The following is a 21184-nucleotide window of genomic DNA, read 5'->3' as shown; positions in this document are numbered from 1 at the left end:
GGGAACAAAATAACAGAATCAAACACTGTTTGGCCGGTTACAAAACAGCCCTTATGTACCAGGTCAGGAAATTTAACTAGCGAAAGTTTCATAAAACCCTTGCCACGACAACAATACAAACGAAAATTTTCCTCATGCACCGCTCTATCAACCTAAGCAAGTCCCGCTCTTATTATGACTTAGGCGTAAAACCCTGCAAGCAGAGGCATCTCTGATACCTTGCAATGATACCTTGCAATTGGGCCCTGCTAAACCAAGTATGGATACAAAGTCTCTATCGACAGAAACCTAGTAAGCTATAGCAATACCGAAGTTTCGACTCCAGTACCACAAAAAGCATACCGGCCTTCCAGCATAGTCAAACTGATTGCATTTTGCGAATGTAAGTCCCCCTTGGGTGATGCCCCATCGGAGTACCGCGAGTTTCTTTCCATGAAATAACTGGGCTCTTTAGGTTCAGGCAGGATCAATCCACAATTGACTATCATACAAATTGCAGACGACATGACCGGCCTATCTTCGGGGAACTTTTGTACACACAACAAGCCCACTTGAATGCATCTTTCCACCTGGGTTTTGTCAAATGAGTTGTGCGGGCATTCATCCATTATTTCCAAGGCCCTACCTTCACCCCAAAGCAACCATGCCTGAAGAAAAATTGGGATATGGTGTGCTTAGTCATTGAGAAATCGTCCCAAATGACCGTATGAAAGATTAAAGAGATGTGGAATGCTAGGATTACTAGTGCCTGTTTACTTACATGTCCGAGAAGGTTGTGGTGATGGCTTGGATGGGAAAATCCTCTGTTCCTTTTGCCGCTGATTATCTCCAACAAGAGCACGCCAAAGCTGTATATGTCCGACTTTAAAGAGAATTTACCATCTAAAGCATACTCTGGGGCCATATAGCCGCTGCATTTCGGTAAAAGAAAGCTTTTAGGCTGTCGTCCTCTGTTATAATGAGCGCTTCATGTCAAGAACCCAAAAAAAAAAAACACAGAGAAAAGATTTACTGAGTTCCAATGACTCTTTCTATTCTCGCTTCTTTTTCATTAGCTCCAAAGATTCTAGCCAAGCCAAAGTCGGAGATTTTAGGATTTAGGTCGCCATCTAGTAATATGTTGCTTGTTTTAAGATCTCTATGGATTACTTGAAGTTTGGAATCATGGTGGAGATAGACAAGTCCTCTTGCAATACCAACAACAATGTCAAACCGTCTTTGCCATGTCAACAACAGGCTATGTTCTTGATCTGTAGATGGATCATGATTCACACGGTCAATCTCAAGAAAAAATAACTACGAAAATTTGTAAGTGAGATCAGTATTACTATGAAAGAGTATCATTTGATCGGTAGGGAACTAAAAAGTGAAATTGTCTAACCAAATATGAAGTAATTCAAGCTCTTGTTATCCATGTACTCGTAAAGCAAGATTCTCTCCTCTCCCTCAATGCAACAACCTAGAAGTCCAACAATATTCCGGTGTTGAAGTCGTGCAATCAAAAGCACTTCAGTCTTAAACTCTTCAAGACCTTGCCCTGAACTCCTCGATAGCCTCTTGACAGCTGCCAGCTGTCCTGTTTGAAGATTTCGCTACACAATAGCAGCATCCTTTTTACATTGTGTCATCAATTCGGTGCAGAATTCTATATGACATAGGCTAAATTATGTACCTTGTAAACAGGACCGAACCCGCCAGTCCCAATCACATTGTCATCAGAGAAGTTGTTCGTGGCACTTACAATAGCGGCCAGATCGTATAATGGTAAATCGATGTCTTCTTTTGTGATATCTAGATTATGTAATGTCCGTTGTTTTGCATCAGTATAGGACTATGACAACGAGCTAGCGCACCTATTAAACCAATAGAAAGGCAGCTTTGAGTTCTGACGAAATCTGCCTCAATCAAATATCAGGCTTACCTCCAATACCGATTCTCCTTTTCCTATGCTTTACACACCACAATGAAGCTCCGACCAAAAGCAATCCACCAATGATGGAACTCAATATGACAGCGACGATAATTACTTTCCTCCCGGTACGGTCACGAATGGCATCTAGAGTAGAGAAAAAGAATTGCGAAGATTAACTATTTCCACATTTCTCTTTCCCAAATAACAAGTACTTCAATAAGTAACAGAAAAATAGTTAATAAGCATAAGTATGCATACCTAGTTCAGAAGCTGATATGCGTACGTATAGTGTTTGCCCGTGGTTCTGTTCTTCGAACATTCTCATGTCGATCAAGTCCCCAAACCAAATGATACAGCCCCTGCCTCCTCCTCTGATATCTGAATTAGCATGAGCTGTGCACGAACAGTTCTTCAAGCACTCCTCCTTGCATTCCTTAAGGCTCATACTCTTGTTCACCGTAACCTCCAACAGGTCCGGCAGTTTAACCTTTTTAACTTCCAAGAACCCTTCTCCTTTCGAACAATCCGTGGGTATCGTCCTCTTGCATCCTCTCAAAAAATCACGGACAGTCCATTCATCAGGTGACCTAGGCATGAACCCTTTCACACATTCGCACAAACCAATGTTGCAGACAGCATTAGCTCCGCACCTGCCATAAGAATCGCACAAACCACTGGGGAACTTGTGTATGACATTCCACACAGCGCTTCTCGATCTATTCGCCACAAAAACCTGCAGCACTCCCAAATAGGTTAATGTCATTCTCAACAAAAGTTGACTGTTCTGAACCTCAAACATGAAGGACTTCTCAGTTTCATTGTACACGAACATGAGCACATTAACTGGATTTGGTGCAAAGGAAACATCAAAGAATTGAACTCCGTTCCATTCCCCAGTTCGAAATACTTTTCTATGCACATCCACTTGGACTAGGTCATACTGAGGTAGACCTTGACTGCTGTTTAACTCATAGATATAATCTCCCGGAGAAGGGTCGTCCATGCTTTTCCACGCAGTCAGACGCCGCTCGAGACCCCTTTTCAAGTTCGACCCCAGCTTCATACTAGCTAAAAGTGTGTCGGACGGGTAATTGAAGCTTTGCCACAAATAGGTTTCATCAGACCTGGAACTGGAATTATCCCAAAAAACAAGATTTCCCGAATCTAGGAGCTGCGCAACTGGATTCCAGAGGACCCTGGACGACTTGGAAGACCAAACAACAGCATTTGACTGGTTGAGAACAACTAGATTTCCAAAATTGCTAAATGTCAGGACACCGTCACGATCGGCTAGCGGGTTGTTTCTGTTAGCAACTGTTGGCACCTAAATTTTTTGCCCAAAAATCATTTTCGAAAAATTGGAACTTGTTTTTCCACAAAAATATTTTGGAATTATTCTACTAAAAAAAACGGAAGAGCAAGGGCCAAGGATTCGAGGGTAGCTAGCCAAGACCTGAGGGATCAAATTGCAAATGAACCAGCAAGTTGGGGCCAAAATGCAATTTCCAAAAGTTGGGAGACCAAATTGCAAAATTTGTAAAATTTGCCCCCAAGCCCTTAAATCATCATTTTTACCCCTAATCAAGCTTGAAATTGAAAACGGGCAAGGTAAAATTGATCAGATCAAGCCAAAAGGACTAAATTGGCTCAAATCGGGCATTCTTGGGCAAGAAAATGGCTAATTTTGAGGGACTTTCCTGCAAAATTGGGCATGGAAAATTGCAAATTCTGATTATCATCTTAAACTAATATGCTTCAAATTTCAAACTGATAAAAAATTCCGACCAAATTAATGGATTAAAGCACTTAAATCAGCTTCCAAAAACCGGTCCACGATTTGGTCTCAATTCGAGGCTGCTGAGTAGCCAACTTTGTGGCCCCACCATATCCTACTCAGCCAGCCGATCAGCGTGAACTCTGGCCGAGGTGTGAGACCATCATTAGGAGTGAAAATGGACAAAAATTTGCCAGGGATTAGCTGCTGAAGGCACGGGATAATCTCAGTCAAACCTGCTCACTCAACAGCTGCAAAGTATGATGATTTTGGAGTCAGAGTTGGTGAAGAGACTCAGTTTGCAGGCTTGGTAAGTGGGCAATCACGGGCTAAAAATCTGGTTGGATTCGGTGGATAGGATCTCTGAAGCACGTTATTTTGGGGGATAAAAAGAAAGGGATGAGACAAGAGGAGGGGAGTGGACGGTAGTTCCAAAAACACCCTCAGACGCAACTCAAACAGAAAATGAACCCAAAAAAAGTTCCAGATTGGCTTTTGGAGAGAAAAGGGAGATTTTCGTGAACTTCGAGACAAAATTAGCCAAAACCTTCAACTAGAGAGTGGAACTACATTCAAATAAATTTCCAACCATAGGTCGCACGTCCCAAATGGATGTCGGGAAGCCACCCAAAATCCCCTCGAAAAGCAGCCCATTTTCGGGTCAAGAGAGACCCAGAATTTTCTAAGTGTTGAAGTCAGACGGTTACTGGTGAGGGAAAGTGGGAGTTTTTGAGAGACATGAGGAACATATGAGCATACCCTTGACTTGGAAATTGAACTAGAATAAATCTAGTTGGGGTTGGTGTCAAATTAGTCAGAAAAAGAGGTCGTTGATTCTGGTTTTGTAGACCAACAAAAACCTTCGTTGTCAGTTCTTTCTTTGCAGATCTCATTTTCCAGTCTGAAGAAGCTTATTTCCCCGCGCCCTTGGAAGACAAGTTTTTTGGTTCCCTCGGCCAAGGGATACTTCAAAGAGAAACTAGGAAGCAAGGTGAGTATCCTACATGTATTTTTGTTCAATTTTGAACATGTTTTAGTCATGAAAAATCAAGAGAAAACCAGCCCAGAGAACTGATTTCTGAGGCTGGAATTTTTTAAGTATTGGAGCCCCTTCATGAGCCCTATATGTTTGACTTGCTACTCCTCTTTGCATGCGTTTTCTACCTTCATGAGCTTGATGAATGTTATATGGGTGTACAAATTATGCTGAGATCCACTTGGTTTGGTCTTTGAAGCCCCGTGTGAACCATGAGATCGCTTGCAACTTGAGTAAAAAGCCAAGCTAACCCACATTGATTCATGGCTAGTCATTATGAACCATGCGTGTATGCTTCTTGGAGGGGTTGTTTCGACGTGTTCACTTGATCATTCTCCATGATGTTTGTTTCATTTAAAAGTAGATGTTCTTTCGGATGAAGTGATGTTTCCCATAGATCTTGCACGTGATGAGTGTCGGGGCTTAAACCTGGGCATGCAACAGGTTTGCTTGACCTGGGTTTAACCCCAGATTTGCAAAAGCAGCCCAAACCCACATATTGGAGGCCGATTCCAACTTGGTTCTTGTGCTTTTTAGGTTGTGATTTCTAGCTAATCTTGTTCTTTGCATGTGATAATATAACCTTGATACTTTGGTTCCACTTGATATTACACACGAAGTGAGATTGAAGGCCACGAATATGGCTCGAAGAAGCCATTTGGGGCAGTTTAATGCACACCAATTGCTCGACGAAATGCCCAAACCAAGCTTCGATCTTGAAACGGTTGATTTGAGCCCGGTTCTCATAATATTCATACTCTGAGTTGTTTCATGTTCACGTAAACCGAGCATAGGCCGATTTAGGGAATTATTATTTTTTAAATAAAAAATGAAAAAATGAAAAATAAAAAAAATTGGAAAATTTCAAAAAAAATGAAAAATGTTGGATAGTATCAAATTATGCAAAAAATGACATTTATGAGATTTTTCTAATTTTATAAAGTCATTTCCCTAATTTAATGCTATTTTGGTATTTTATTACTATTTTTACAACAACAAAAAAATCCATTTTGCATAGACTAAAATTACTTAGAATAGTTTTGTGCAGCTAGAGTAATTTCATGCATATTTAAATTCTCATTTCGCTCATGGGGGTCCTGTCCCGGGGCGTGATAACGAGGCCATGTAATATTATTTGCCCGACTTGTATCGGGTTTTCTCTTTCCGCGTTTACTTTTAAGTCATTTTAATTTCTTGGATGTTTACTTACTGCTCTGCTTTTCGATAATTTGAGTGTTAATTTCTTTCCTAAATTAGGTTAGTATTAATCTAGGCATTGAAGAAAACACTCCCACAAAAACATTTGCAAGGACACTTAGCGGCTTTGATATCATAGGATTATAATTGATGATCAAGATCGCGTGACCACTTAGATAATGCACTCTCAAGTTAGGTACCGAAAGGACGCTAATAGAAATGTTAGTGTAAACAAGTCACCGGCCCTAGAATCTCTGGTTGCGTAGGAATCGAGGCGACACTCCCACGTCTTGATTGGTTTCTAGCCGACCCCAATAGGCTAGTGGCGACTCCTAGAAGTACTTAAGTTATCGAGAATTCAAAACGAAATCCAACGTTGCGCGGGCTATGAACTTGGGGAGAGTTCGCGCCTAGATCGTCCGCCTTTTTGGGCAATACCACCTAAACCCGTTCCTTTTTCCCACGACGGAAAAAGAGGGTCGCGACAGCAACCCACACAACTATTTCGGGACTGAACTTGTACCATATACCCAAGTAGCTCATACTCGAACTCCCAGGAGTAAAGAATCCTAGTTCAAAGGTTAGGTCCGAAGAAATCAATGTTTCTCCATACCTGATGAACCAGTTTGTGCCCAAAGTATCAGCTGCAAGTGACAAACCGATGGAAGGGATGAAGATGAAAATGGAGAATGTGATCTTTGCCATTGTTTGCATATGTCCTCTTCTAAGTTCTAAGTCCAACTTTATATGCAAATCATTCTAAACTAATCCACAACATGAACACAATTTAAACGGCTAATTCCAAAAAAAAAAAAGCACCAACTTTACCTTCAGTGACAATTCTGACCTGAACTTTTTTTGTCTCAATAAAAAGCACCAACTTTTACTCGAGCCCTAAATATGGCCCCCTTGATATGAAATTTTCAAATTATTCAGGCCAAATTTGAGATTTAAGTGAAATTTTGTGATTTTTTATAATACAAAAAAAATTCGTATCAGAATTGTCACTCAAAATAACGTTTGTGTTTTTTTTTAAAATTATGCCCAATTTAAACGCCTCCTCAAAGTAACATTTTTTTTATTGCTTCCGCCGTAAGTTTTACTGGATCCTTGTACCGGTTTTCGTGCATATTCCCTTGGTTCTCTGTTCTTAACTCTGACTACTCATATTTCTCCTTCTGCAAGTTCTCGATGTCTACTTTATTCACTTTGTTCATAGCAGCAACTTTGGATTCCACTTGGATATTAAAAGGCTGGAACTCGACCACTTTTTGCTTCGGCCATGTTCATCCAGCATACTTTTCCAACCAAATCATAAGTTAATCCAACATCAGATGAAACTCAGATACTTTGACATGAACATAACACGTTTGTCTCTATCGAAAACATCGTTCCTGGTCAAGGATGACTCAGGGTTAGCTATGAACGACTTGAGAAGTTAACACTAGAGCGACGTTTGGGTGAACTTTATTGGTGGATCGTTTTAACCCTTCAAATGGGTTTGACGGTCTGGCAAAAAGAAATAAAAAGCAGCGGCCGCCATTCTTAGAGGCTGTAACAGTATATAAAGTGCTAAGATGGAAAAAAAAACATGGAAAATGATTTGCAAGATTATGTTTTTTGAAGTCTTAACCATTCATATGATATATTATAGTTTAGAAAATTGACTACATATCAGTGAAAGACCATAGACCCACTTATATAGTTCCATTCACAGGAAAATTGTTCAACAAGTCCTAAAATGATTGTACGGAGGTCAATTCAGTTCTAAATCTTTTAATTGTGCTAATTTAGTCATAAACATTTAAAAAATTTGCCAATTTTATTCGAAACCTTTTAATTGTGCTAATTTAGCCCTAAAACTTTTGATACTTTGCCAATTTAGTTATAAACATTTTGACGATTTATCAATATAGTCCTGCTGACCAAATATTCAAATAATAGGTTTATAATTAAATTGGCAAATTTTCAAATGGTTTAGGACTAAATTGACACAAAAAAAAAGGTTTATAACTAAATTGGTAAATCATCAAAAGGTTTAGGACTGAATTGGCATAATTAAAAAGTTCAAATGGCCTAAAGCTATCAAGGTACAAGCAACTCAGCAAGGGCCCTTTCTTTCACATTTGGATCTTCAATCATTGCCCAAAATGGGGGACAAATTTTGTAGGATGCCTGTCTTAGGATGTTCATGTGATTACTTGAACTGTTTATATTTTTCTAACCTTGTACTTCGACTACATATTGGCTATGTTTAAGGAAAAGATCCATGCGAACAATAATTGGAACATTTTTATGACTTTTCAATTTGACATTGTACATGCATGTGTCACGGACCGTGATTCTCTCGTACTCTTATACCCTTGTGAGTGGTGCTCGGGATTATCGAGTGAAAAGTAAGGATGCAGAAGGGATAAATACAACTGGGTCGTGAGAGTAGTGTCAGGATGGTGGGTACTAGAAGTTATAGAATGAAAATAATATACCCTTAAGAGCTCTGAAGGCGGGGTTGGTCTCCCGTGCACAAACTAGTCGAGAACTAATGTCGCTCTTTTGATTAGGCCATGGCAGGCCGAAACCAATTGTGATGCCTAAAGTATTCTAGGTGTCTCGCTCGATGAACTTGACATTGAGCTTAGTTGGGCATGGTACGACCCGATACGAGGAAACTATTCACCGTATTGTTCTTTGGAACAACTATAGAACGAGGGTTGGCCTAGTGTAAACAACCCACCATGCACTGCATGGGCTAATCCACGGCCAAGGAACTGTCGGCCTGTGAAAGATAGTATCAGAGCAAGATCCCTCCAGTAGGTGAGTGAGTCAAAGAAAACCTGTGGTCTACCCGATCCTACAAGGGCGAAGAGTGAATTGCCAAAGCCAAAAAATACTCAAAAAAAATGCAGCTCTCAACCAGCTTGTAGGATGACAATGGGGGCACAGAAAAGGATCAATTCCTCACTAAATAGGAAAACGTTTTTGGATCAATTTGGCGAGTCTCAAGAAGGGTCTACTACCACGATATCAATAAGGAGAAAAACCTCCATTGGTCTACTGAGATCATGAGAATCCAAATGTTAGTGAAGAATGGTGCTGCCAAAATGGTGCAGCTGGCGAATGTCACACTTGTCAAGGAAAGCACAAGTGACCGAGGGTACCAAACGGCTCTGATCGAGAAAAGCTACCTTGTTTTGTTGGGCGAGCGTCACCACTTATGTAAGTCCCGAAAAAGCGATATTGATGGTCAAGAAGTGATGCAGGGAAGCGACAAAATAGCTCGCAACAAAGGCGTTGCTGAATTGAGTCGGGAGAATATCATGGACCGTAATTTTATCATACTCATGTACCATTGTAAACGGTGCTTGAGGTTATTGGGTGAAGAGTGAGGATACAGAATGGATGAATACAACCAGGTCGTAAGAGTGGTATCAAAACGGTTGGTGTTAGGAGTTCTAGAATGGAAAGAATATACCCTTAGGAACTCTGAGGGCAGGATTGGCCTCTCGTGCACAAACTGGTCGGAAGCTAATGCCGCTCTTCTGATGAGACCATGGCAGGTCGAAATCAATTGTGATGCCTAAAGTACTCTGCGTGTCTCGCTTGATGGACTAGACGCCCGAGCTTAGCTAGGCATGGTACAATCCGATACGTGGAAGCGAATCACCATATTGTTCTTTAGAACAACTATAGAATGAGGGCTGGCCTTGTGTGAATGACCCGCCAGGCGTCGCACAGGCTATTCCGCGGCCAAGGAACAGCCGGTCTGTGACACATGCATATAGCATGCAAGTATGGACCAAAAAGGCTAAAAAAGAAAAGCACTCATAATGCTTATGATCAATTAATACCTTCTTCGAGTTACTTCTTTTTTTCCCCTTTTGGGGGCTGAAATTACTTTCTTTTGTTTCATCCGTTGATTGTTACAATTAAGAGGGAAAATAACTAAAAAAGTTTTAAACCTATTATACTTGTGCCAATTCACTCATAAACTTTTTAATTGTACCATTAAGTCCAAACTTTTTCGCGTTTTGCCAATTAAATCCATCCGGCTAATTTTAATTGGAATTCACTAACATGGACACCGAAAGTGCCACGTTGGACGGCCGGTGATGGCGTGGACAATTTTTTATAGTTTTTCAAGAATTTTTTTACTTTTTTATTATTTTTTATTCTTCTCCTTTTCCTGAAATAAACTATCATGGATCTGAGTGTCCAGCCCCAGTCACAAAGTCTGGAAGACTTTTTGGACAAATCTGAGTAAGAGTATTGGGTGAAAAAACCTAACACGGCCCGATCCTAGCCAAAGCCTAGCCTGGTCTGACCCAAAGATTTGCATGTAAAAATTTTATGATAGATAGGTTTGGCAAAAATTTAAGACCAATGTTAATACCTATCCAGCTTGAGCCCACTCAATGACCATCTCTAACTTGAAAATGAAATTAGTGCGTATCGATATATAATTGACAATCATTAGGAGAATAATTTTATCTAAAGTTAGATTTATATGACTTTTCTTAGCTTCCACTTTTAAGTGGGTCTTCCCATCTTTGTGCTTATATAGAAATCATGCTTCTTAATAGAAATTATAAGACTTATATACCAGTTCAGGTAACTTCACCTGCAAAAGTTTCATAAAACCTCTTTATCGAACTGAGCAAGTCCCACTCTTCACGTGGCTTAGCCAAAAAACCCTGCAAGCAATGGCATCTCTGATACATTGCAATGGCCTTGCTAAACTAGATATGGATACAAGTTCTCCTGAAAAACCTAGTAATCTATCGCAATACCAAACTTTCGACTCTTATGGCCCAAATGCCTACCGACCCTCCAGCATAGTCAGAGTGACAACATTTTGCATATGTGAGTCTCCCTTTGATGAAGCCCCATCTGAGTTTCTTTCCGTGAAGAAACCGGGCTCTTTAGGTTCAGGCAGAACCAAACCACAATTGAGTATCATACAAATTACATATGACATAGCCGGCCTGTCTTCAGGGAACTTTTGGACACACAACAAGCCCACCTGAATGCATCTTTCCACTTGGGTTCTGTCAAATGAGCTGTGTAGGCATACCTCCATCATCTCCAAGGCTCTACCTTCACTCCAAAGCAACCATGCCTGAAGAAAAATTGGGAACTCGTGTGCTTGGTCATTGAGAAATCACCCTGAATGACCATGTGAATTTTCCGAAAGAGATGGAATGCCAGTGTTAATAGTGCCTGTATACTTACATGTCCAAGAAGGTTGTGGTGATGACTTGGATGGGAAAATCCTCTATTTCTTTTGCCGCTGATTATCTCCAACAGGAGCACACCAAAGCTATATATGTCCGACTTCAAAGAGAATTTCCCATCCATAGCATACTCAGGGGCCATGTAGCCGCTGCATTTTGCAAATACAAGGTTTTTAGGCTGTATTCCCCTGTAATAATGAGTGCTTCCTATCAAGAACCAAAAGAAAAGACTTACTAAGTTCCAATGACTCTGTTTGTTCTCACTTCTTTTTCGTTAGCTCCAAAGATTCTTGCCAAGCCAAAATCGGAGATTTTAGGGTTTAGGTCGCCATCTAGTAATATGTTGCTTGCTTTAAGATCTCGGTGGATTACTTGAAGTTTGGAATCACGATGAAGATAGAGGAGTCCTCTTGCAATACCGACAACAATGTCAAACCGTCTTTGCCATATCAACAGCAGGCTTTTTTCTTGATCTGTGGATGGTTCAAAATTCTCACGGTCAATCTCGACAAAATAACTAATGAAAAGTGCTAACTTAGGTCAGTATCAATATGAAAGAGTATTATTTGATCAGTAGGGAGCGAAATTGTTTGACCAAATATGAAGTAATTCAAGCTCTTGTTGTCCATGTACTCGTAAAGCAAGATCCTCTCCTCTCCCTCAATGCAACAACCTAGAAGTCCCACAAGATTCCGGTGTTGAAGCCGTGCAATCAAGAGTACTTCATTCTTGAACTCTTCAAGACCTTGCCCGGAACTCTTTGATAACCTCTTGACTGCTACTAGCTGTCCTGTCTGAAGATTTCCCTACAAAACGGCAAAATCGTTGTTATATGCGTCACCAGTTCGGTGCAGAATGCTATGTACAAAACTCTATACCTTATAAACAGGACCGAAGCCGCCAGCCCCAATCATATTGTCTTTAGAGAAATTGCTTGTAGCACTTGTAATGGCGGCAAGATCATATAATGGTAAATCGATGTCTTCTTTTGTGATTTCTAGACCTAGTAAAGTAATATGCATTGATTTGCATTAGCATAGGACTATGACAACGAACTAACGTGCCTATAACCAATTGAAGCAAGGCTACTTAGAGTTTATAACGAAATCTGCCTTCCCTATGAAGCTTTACTGTTCCTCGGATTGGCTTTGGGTCGAAGGTCGGGCTTACCTCCGATACTGATTCTCCTTTTCTTATGCGTTACACCCCACAATGCAGTTCCAATCGAAAGCAATCCCCCCATGATTGAACTCATTATGACAGCTACTGATATTATCTTCCTCCTGGTTCCGTCACGAGTGGCATCTAGAGTAAAGAAAAAGAGTTGGGAAGATTAACTATTTCCAAACTTCTCTTGCCCAAAGAACAAGTATTTCAATAAATTAGCAGAAAAAAAGTCAACTAGCATAAGTATGAATACCTAGTTCAGAAGCTGATAGGCGTACGTATAGTGTTTGCACGTAGTTCCCTTCTTCAAGCACTCTCATGTCAATCAAGTCCCCGAACCACATGAGGCAGCCACTGTCTCCTGTGATATCTGAATTAGCATAAGCCACGCACGAACAGTTCTTCAAGCACTCGTCATTGCATTCCTTGAGGCTCATACTTCTGTTCAGCGTTACCTCTAACAGGTCGGGCAGTTTAACTTTATTAATTTCCGAGAACCCTTCTCCTTTTGAGCAATTCGTGGGTATTGTCCTCTTGCATCCACCGGAAAAATCACGGACCGCCCATTCGTCAGGCAACTTAGGCATGAACCCTTTCACACATTCGCACAAATTACTGCTGCAGATGGCATTAGCACCGCAGCTGCCATAAAAATCGCAAAGATCACTAGGGAACGCACACATGACATTCCACGTGGCACTTTTCGATCTATTGACCACAAAAATCTGCAGCACTCCCAAATAGTTTAATTTCATCGTCGAGAAAAGTTGCCTGTTCTGAACCTCAAACATGTAGGAGATCTCAGTTTCATTGTACACAAATATGGGGACATAAGCTGGATTTGAGTCAGAGGGAAGGCCAACAAATTGGACTCCGTTCCATTGCCCTGTTCGAAATATTTTTCTATGGCTATCCACTTGGACTACTTCATACTGAGGTAGACCCTGACTGTAGTTTAAACCGTGGACATAATCTCCAGGAGAAGGGTCATCCATGCTTTTCCACGCAGTGAGACGGCGTTCGAGACCTGTTTTCAGGTTCAACACCAGCTTCATACCCGCTAAAAGCGTGTCAGATGGGTAATCGAAGCTTTGCCACGAATAGGATTCATCAGAACTCGAAACGGAGTTATCCAAAAGAACAAGATTGCCCGAATCCAGGAGCTGCACAATCGGATTCCGGAGGACCCTGGATGACTCCGAAGACCAAACCACACCATTCGACTGGTTGAGAACAACTAGATTGCCCACATTGGTGAATGTGAGAACGCCTTTACGATCCGCTAGCGGGTTGTTTCTATTAGCAACCCACACAACCATTTTAGGACTAAACTTGTACCATATACCCAAGTAGCTCTTACTCGAGTTGCCAGGAGTAAAGAATCCTAGCTCAAAGGTTTGGTCTGAAGAAACCAATGTTTCTCCATGACTGATGGAACGGTTCATGCCCAAAGTATCGGTTGCGAGTGACAAACCGATCATGGGGACGATGATGGAAATGGAGAATGTGATCTTTGCCATCGTTTGCAAATGTCCTCTTCTAAATTCTAACCCCATCTTTATAAGCAAATCACTCTAACCTCTTCTAACACACTTTGACATGAACCTAACGCGTTTGTCTCTATGGAACCCATCATTCCTGGTCAACGATGATTTCAGGGTCAAGCCTGCTCGTTTGGACACCATGAAACGGCAAGCGAAGTCAACATTCCGCTCTTGGCGCACTTTCTTCGCGGGTCGTTTGAACCCTTCAAATGGGTTGGACGGTATGGCAAAGAGAATTAAACGGCAGCAGCCGGCCATTTGTGGAGGCTTTGTCGTGGAAAATGGAAAAATATGAAAGAATTATACAAGTGATTATATATCGGGTTTCTTGCACATCATATCACTCATCCTATGATGAGTGTATAAAGTGTTGAGATTTGAACAAAAAAATTGGGAAATCACTTTTAAGATCGTAAATTTTTTCATGTTCGAAATGCGTAGACGAGAAAACTTTGATATATATTTAAGGGGATCTATAATCTGATAATTATAATTTAAGACATCGACATAGGTAATTATAATATAAAAAATCGACTAACCATCTAAATCAATAATCATGGACATGGATCGTGGATTATACAATAAATGGGCTATATGAATTGTATGCTTAAAATTAATACACAATTTTTTTCCTTTTAATCTAGCACTTCGGCTAAATGTTAGACCATGTTGAAGAAAAAGGTACGTCCGAAAAATGTGGGAACATCTTTGTTGACTTGTCGATTTGACCTTGCACGAGCATGCACATAGAACACGGTACGGACCAAAAATGCAACGCAAACATGCGCACGTAATGGCCTGGACCCAGCCGCAAGGTCCCAATGACTTTTTGTACAGGTTCGAGTGAGATCATTCGGTGAAATAGCCTAGCTTAGCGAACCCGAGTCAAAACCCTGTCCGATCCGGCCCGAAAATTTGCATGTAAAATTTTTTATGATCAATTGGTTTTGGCAAAAACTTGAGACTGAACCAGGGCCCCGCCTAGCTCGAACCCGTTCAATGAACGAGCTGCAATTTGATAATGAAATTACTGCATTTGAATGGTTTGTCGATATTATATTAGCGACAATCATCGGCGAAAATAATTGTATAATTTAATCTTTGATTGTCATATGATTTTATTATTATTACTGTATAGATGATAAAAAAAAAAAACAAAGTGAGGGGTGCAATCAAATATGATATCATGTGAAATTAACGGGGGTACAAGGCTAGCAGCTGGTTATACCAAATTGTGCAAAGCACACGCTAGCCCTGCAGGAGCCGAAACTCTCCTATGTCACACCAGGCACGAAAAGCTACTAAACATTCCTATCCAGATATAGTCAGCCGAATATGCGTGGTGTTTACCCTCACCACCGATAGGCTCCCACATTCCCACCCCCTTATTTTTCTTCCAAGGCTAGGTAGGAATACGAGGAGAGTTCAAAGGAAAAAACCTCTACCATACCAAGGAGTTCCTTCCCTCGTCTCGCCTTGAGTCTTTTAAGGACCTGCTCAGGTCCATATTATTAGTAATGTATAGATGATAAAAAAAAAAAGTGAAGGGTGCAATTAAATATGATTCATATATTTCAATAATATCTAAAGTTAGATTTATTTGACTTTTCTTGGCTTCTAACTATTAAGTAGCTCTTTCCCGTTTATATGAGGAAAATTATCCCAAAATCAGCGGAGATTCAGATTTTATCACTCAATGGCTACTTAATCTTCTTAATATAGATATGTCCAGCAGGTAGATTGGAAGACGATCTTCTAGAAACTGTCCAACAGCTAAATTAAAAGTGGATGAGTATAAAAGGAGACCAAAGTGTTGAGGAGCAGAAGCAAAAGACAAAGTCCAAAATTTAGAATTCCAAAATCTGAGCGATCTTCGATCATTTATACTTGTCTTCCGTGAGCTTAAAATTTTAATCATTTGAGAGGTGCTGATAGTGTAGTAAGTGTGTGCTTAGGTGTGAGATAGTGTGATCTATCAGCTTAGGTATAAGCAATACCAGCTTTAGGTAGAAGCGCTTGGATATAAGCGGCACAACTTGACTATAATCTCTCATTGATCATTTAGTAGAATCCAACCAATAAGCTATCGGCGTAGGAGAGTAGATATTTCCTTTGGAAAAATCAATGTGAAAAAATAATTTTGGTTACTATGATAGACATACAAAATCAAAACTATGGACTAGACAACAACTTACATAGCACAGCAATGAGCATACTCTCTCTCTCTCTCTCTCTCTCTCTCTCTCTCTCTCTCTCTCTCTCTCTCTCTCTCTCTCTCTCTCTCTCTCTCTCTCTCATGCATATCTAAAGAGTGGTAAAAGCTCTGCGAAGGTAGGTCGAATAAAATAAAAGGGATGTCCATGAATCTGTCACAGGAGCATATATAAAGCTTTCTTGAAGCAACTGCAAAAAGGCATGCAAGAAGCTGATATGCATGTACTTTAGCTGTAGGAAACTGCAGAGATACCTTCTCTGTCTGTGAACTTCTACTTCAGAAGATCCACGACAAATGGTTCCTCACGCACCCTCTTATTCAAAAGAAAATCGAAGCACAAAATCCAAAAAGGAGAAGAAGAGATTTATCACAAGCTTTCTCGTCCATCCACTTATATTGTAATTCCTCAATATATTAATACATATGTGAAAAAGTAAATTTGTCACTGGGGATCTTATAATAAACACAAGTTTCTTCCTACTTTATTTTTCTACCGCTATTAGTTATATCCAATGTCGCGACATCAATAATAATATGAGTCTGTACAAATTACTTTTATATCGTCATGCATTGCCATGGTGTTCGCGGTGCCAGCCATTGTTTATCTGTTTTCCTTTTTTATTTGCTTTGGACTTAGATTATGCATGCCAAAAGAATACAGCGGCAAAACTGTGTACTAACATTTCTTCAAGCACTCGTTCTTGCATTCCTTACTTCTCATACTCTCGTTCAGCGTAACTTCCAACAGGTCAGGCAGTTTAACTTTTTTTATTTCCAAGAACCTTCTCTTTTTGAACAATTCGAGGGTATTGTCCTCTTGCATCCTCTGGAAAAATCACGGACCGCCCATTCGTCAGGCGACTTAGGCATGAACCCTTTCGCACATTCACACAAACTACGGCTGCAGATGGCACAGGAATGCACCTGCCATACGGATCACTAGGCAACTCATGCATAACATTACACGTGGCTCCTCTTTGTGTATTCACCACAGAAAACCTGCAGCATTCCCAAATAGTTTGATTTCAATCCCTCTGAACCTCAAATGTGGAGGAGATCTCGGTTTCATCATACACAAACATGGGCACTTTAGCTGGATTTGGACCGCCGACAAATTGAATTCTGTTCCATTGCCTCATTCGAAATTTTTTGCTATGCACCTCCACTTAGACTACTTCATACTGAGGTAGACCGTTACTGTAGTTTCACCAATTGACATCGTGAGAAGGGTTGCCCATGTTTTTCCATGCGGTCAAAAATGCCGTTCTAGACCCGTTTTCAAGTTCGACCCCAGCTTCATACCGGTTAAAAGCGTGTCAGACGGGTAATCAAAGCTTTACCACAGATAGGCTTCATCAGAACTCAAACGGAGTTATGTGAAATGACAAGATTTCCCGAATCCAGGAGGACCCTGGATGAGTTTGAAGACCAAATAACACCGTTGGACTGATTGAGAACTGGATTGTCCACATTGCTAAATATGAAAAAAAAGTCACAATTGGCTTGCAGGTTGTTTCTGTTAGCAACTCACACAACTGTTTTAGGACTAAACTTGTACCATATAACAAGTAGCTCATACTCGAGTTCCCAGGAGTAAAGAATCCTAGTTCAAAGGTTAGGTCCAAGGAAACTAATGTTTCTCCATAACTCATGGACTGGTTCGTACCCAAGGTATTGGCTGCAAGTGACAGACCGATCGAGGGGATGAGATGAAAATGGAGAATGCAATCTTTGCCATTGTTTGCTAATGTCCTGTCCTAAGTTCTTACTTCATCTTTATATGCAAATCATTCTAAACTTGCCCAAAACATGAAGACAATTCAAACAGGTTCTCAAAGTCTAAACATCTTTTATTGCTTTCCTCTTTAAGATTTACCGGTTTGCGTGCATATTCCCTTAGTTCTCCGTTCTTAACTCTGACACTTCTATTTCTCCCTCTCTAAGTTCTCCATGTACTACTTCATTCACTGTGTTTATAGCAGCAAGTTTGGATTCCATTTTAGAAGGCAGGAACTCATACTTACGGACCTCTTTTCACTTTCGCCGTGTTCATACGTCATACTTTTCCAGCTAAACCGTAAGTTAATCGAAACCGTCGTTCCTGGTCAAGGATTACGTCAGGGTCAGCCATGTCCCTTTGGACTTCATGAACGTCATGCGAAGTTAACACTAGAGCAGCATTTGGGTTAGCTTTCTTGGCGGGTGGTTTTAACCATTCAAATGGGTTGACTACATATCAGAATCAATAATCATGGACGTGGAATCGAGGATTGTAGAATAGAAGGTTTGAATGAGTTGTGTATTTTGAATTAATCACTAACAAAATGGATCGATATTTGTGAAGTGAAAGACCAGAGACCCACTTTTATAGTTCCATCCATAAAGAAGCCCACACGATGCTTTGGCTGGCCTAGAGCTATCAGAGTACGAGGGCCCTCTCTTCCACCTTTGGATCTATTAGAATATTTAAGTAATAAATCACGCATTCATCTAACAGTTTAAATATTCAAAACAGTTGATAGTGGTCTCACAAAATCCCACATGTTATCAAAGCTAAAGGTCCTGAGTCCGAATCTTTTCACGCTTTATTTGTCCTCACAATTAAATATTTTCATGCTTAGTACTAACTGCTAGACAAAAAGACCATACCAAAAGTGAGGGGGAGCGTTAAAATATTTATATAATAAATCACGCATTCATCTAACAGCTTCTTGCAGGATCTTTAATCATTGTCCAAAACGGGCTAATATTTTTTGCGGGATCCCATTTTAGGATTTCATATGATTATTTGAACAATTTATGTTACTTTAATCTAGTAATTAAGCTAAATGTTAGACCAAAGTTAAAAAAATGTCAATGCGAACAATGGCTGTGTGGCATCAATTAATTCCGTCTTCGTGTTATTACAATTCAAGTATACCATTTTCTGACAATGAAACTTTGGAACGTATTAACTTGTAATAAACTATCACAGATCCGACTGCTCAACCCTAGTCACAAGGATTAAGACTATTCGGTAGAAAAGCCTAACACAGCCTGATCGAGCCCTAGTCAAAGCCTGGCCCGACCCAAAGATTTGCATATAGAAAATCTTACGATGGACAGGTTTGCAAAAATTTAAGAGCGACCTTAATGCCTAGCTAAGCTCAAGCTTGATTAATGATCACCTCTAACTTGAAAATGAAATGAGTGCATGTTTGAATGGTTTATCGATATATATATTACTGACAATCATTAGGAAAACAATCTCATTTTAAAGTTAAATTTATTTGACTTTTCTTAGCTTCCACTTTTAAGTAGCTCTTCCTATCGTTGTGCTTAATATAGAAATCATGCTTCTTCAGAGAAATTATGAGACTTTTATACTAAAAGTATCATAAAACCCTCACCACAAGACTAAGCGGGATAGATGTTCCTCAAACATTAACCTCTGTCGAATTAAGCGAGTCCCACTTGTCTTGTGACTTGGCCATAAAACCCTACAAGTAGAGGCATCTCTGATACATTGCAATGGCCCAGGTAAACCAAAACATCCATACAGAATCCCATGAAAAACCTAGTAATCTATAGCAATACTGAACTTTCGACTCTTGTGACCCAGAATGCCTACCGACCCTCCAGCATAGTCAGAGTGACAACATTTTGCGTATGTGAGTCTCCCTTTGATGAAGCCCCATCTGAGTTTCTTTCCGTGAAGAAACCGGGCTCTTTAGGTTCAGGCAGAACCAAACCACAATTGAGTATCATACAAATTACATATGACATAGACGGCCGGTCTTCGGGGAAATTTTGGACACACAACAAGCCCACTTGAATGCATCTTTCCACTTGGGTTCTGTCAAATGAGCTGTGTAGGCATACCTCCATTATCTCCAAGGCTCTACCTTCACTCCAAAGCAACCATGCCTGAGGAAAAATTGGGAACTCGTGTGCTTGGTCATTGAGAAATCACCCTGAATGACCGTGTGAAAGATACGAGAGAGATGGAATGCCAATGTTAACAGTGCCTGTTTACTTACATGTCCGAGAAGGTTGTGGTGATGGCTTAGATGGGAAAATCCTCTATTTCTTTTGCCGCTGATTATCTCCAACAGGAGCACACCAAAGCTATATATGTCCGACTTCAAAGAGAATTTCCCATCCATAGCATACTCAGGGGCCATGTAGCCGCTGCATTTCGCAAATACAAGGTTTTTAGGCTGTGGTCCTCTGTAATAATGAGTGCTTCCTGTCAAGAACCAAAAGAAAAGACTTACTAAGTTCCAATGACTCTGTTTGTTCTCGCTTCTTTTTCGTTAGCTCCGAAGATTCTTGCCAAGCCAAAATCTGAGATTTTAGGGTTTAGGTCGCCATCTAGTAATATGTTACTTGCTTTAAGATCTCGGTGGATTACTTGAAGTTTGGAATCACGGTGAAGATAGAGAAGTCCTCTTGCAATTCCGACAACAATGTCAAACCGTCTTTGCCATGTCAACAACAGGCTTTTTTCTTGATCTGTGGATGGTTCAAAATTCGCACGATCAATCTCAACAAAATAACTAATGAAAAGTGCTAACTTAGATCAGTATCAATATGAAAGAGTATTATTTGATCAGCAGGGAGCGAAATTGTTTGACCAAATATGAAGTAATTCAAGCTCTTGTTGTCCATGTACTCGTAAAGCAAGATCCTCTCGTCTCCCTCAATGCAACAACCTAGAAGTCCCACAAGATTCCGGTGTTGAAGTCGTGCGATCAAGAGTACTTCGTTCTTGAACTCTTCAAGACCTTGCCCGGAACTCTTTGATAACCTCTTGACTGCTACTAGCTGTCCTGTCTGAAGATTTCCCTACGAAACAGCAACATCGTTGTTATATGCGTCACCGGTTCGACACAGAATGATATGTACAAAACTCTGTACCTTATAAACGGGACCAAAGCCGCCAGCCCCTATCATATTGTCATTAGAGAAGTTGCTTGTAGCACTTTTAATGGCGGCCAGATCATATAATGGTAAATCGATGTCTTCTTTTGTGATTTCTAGACCTAGTAAAGTAATATGCATTGATTTGCATTAGCATAGGACTATGACAACGACTAGCGTGCCTGTAACCAATCGAAGATCAGGCT

At 40.4% G+C, this 21184-nt stretch overlaps 4 protein-coding genes across 4 annotated transcripts; all 4 read right to left on the bottom strand.

Moving 5' to 3' along the window:
* Positions 1 to 296: 296 nt before the first annotated feature.
* LOC115687669 (G-type lectin S-receptor-like serine/threonine-protein kinase SD1-1) lies at positions 297 to 2056 on the bottom strand. Its single transcript, XM_056317211.1, has 7 exons — positions 2028 to 2056; positions 1922 to 1944; positions 1673 to 1791; positions 1382 to 1592; positions 1013 to 1250; positions 761 to 911; positions 297 to 647 (listed from the first exon to the last, which is right to left on the bottom strand). The coding sequence occupies exons 1-7, from the start codon at positions 2054 to 2056 to the stop codon at positions 297 to 299; spliced, it is 1122 nt and encodes a 373-aa protein (XP_056173186.1).
* Positions 2057 to 2147: 91 nt separating this feature from the next.
* Positions 2148 to 8061, bottom strand: LOC130139684 (G-type lectin S-receptor-like serine/threonine-protein kinase At4g27290). The gene is made up of 3 exons (XM_056317210.1): positions 8014 to 8061; positions 6412 to 6678; positions 2148 to 3236 (listed from the first exon to the last, which is right to left on the bottom strand). Exons 1-3 carry the CDS (start codon positions 8059 to 8061, stop codon positions 2148 to 2150), a joined length of 1404 nt encoding a protein of 467 aa, XP_056173185.1.
* Positions 8062 to 10735: 2674 nt separating this feature from the next.
* Positions 10736 to 21119, bottom strand: LOC115687670 (G-type lectin S-receptor-like serine/threonine-protein kinase At4g27290). The gene is made up of 12 exons (XM_030613306.2): positions 20976 to 21119; positions 20693 to 20903; positions 20333 to 20570; positions 20096 to 20246; positions 19691 to 19982; positions 12571 to 13719; positions 12321 to 12455; positions 12029 to 12153; positions 11746 to 11956; positions 11386 to 11623; positions 11149 to 11299; positions 10736 to 11035 (listed from the first exon to the last, which is right to left on the bottom strand). Exons 1-12 carry the CDS (start codon positions 21117 to 21119, stop codon positions 10736 to 10738), a joined length of 3345 nt encoding a protein of 1114 aa, XP_030469166.2.
* Positions 12548 to 13873, bottom strand: LOC130139593 (G-type lectin S-receptor-like serine/threonine-protein kinase At4g27290). Its single transcript, XM_056316858.1, has one exon. The coding sequence runs from the start codon at positions 13871 to 13873 to the stop codon at positions 12548 to 12550; it is 1326 nt and encodes a 441-aa protein (XP_056172833.1).
* Positions 21120 to 21184: the final 65 nt, after the last annotated feature.

Source organism: Syzygium oleosum, unplaced genomic scaffold, assembly GCF_021117445.2.
Source record: "Syzygium oleosum isolate NSW1041296 unplaced genomic scaffold, Sole_v2.1 Sole_v2.13, whole genome shotgun sequence".
NCBI lineage: Eukaryota > Viridiplantae > Streptophyta > Magnoliopsida > Myrtales > Myrtaceae > Syzygium > Syzygium oleosum.
This window is presented reverse-complemented; position numbering and strand designations above follow the sequence as displayed.

Coding starts and splice junctions, on each gene's coding strand:
- LOC115687669 (XM_056317211.1), bottom strand. CDS start 2,056: ATGCCATTCGTGACCGTACCGGGAGGAAA. Junction 1,945..2,027: donor GTGACCGTACCGGGAGGAAA/GTAATTATCGTC, acceptor TGTAAAGCATAG/GAAAAGGAGAATCGGTATTG. Junction 1,593..1,672: donor GGTTCGGTCCTGTTTACAAG/GTACATAATTTA, acceptor GCTATTGTGTAG/CGAAATCTTCAAACAGGACA.
- LOC130139684 (XM_056317210.1), bottom strand. CDS start 8,061: ATGATTGAAGATCCAAATGTGAAAGAAAGGGCCCTTGCTGAGTTGCTT. Junction 6,679..8,013: donor GGGCCCTTGCTGAGTTGCTT/GTACCTTGATAG, acceptor GGATTAGTTTAG/AATGATTTGCATATAAAGTT. Junction 3,237..6,411: donor GTCCCGAAATAGTTGTGTGG/GTTGCTGTCGCG, acceptor CAAAAAATTTAG/GTGCCAACAGTTGCTAACAG.
- LOC130139593 (XM_056316858.1), bottom strand. CDS start 13,873: ATGGGGTTAGAATTTAGAAGAGGACATTTGCAAACGATGGCAAAGATC.
- LOC115687670 (XM_030613306.2), bottom strand. CDS start 21,119: ATGCATATTACTTTACTAGGTCTAGAAATCACAAAAGAAGACATCGAT. Junction 20,247..20,332: donor AACAGAGTCATTGGAACTTA/GTAAGTCTTTTC, acceptor TGCGAAATGCAG/CGGCTACATGGCCCCTGAGT. Junction 12,154..12,320: donor AAGGAGAATCAGTATCGGAG/GTAAGCCCGACC, acceptor TTACTTTACTAG/GTCTAGAAATCACAAAAGAA.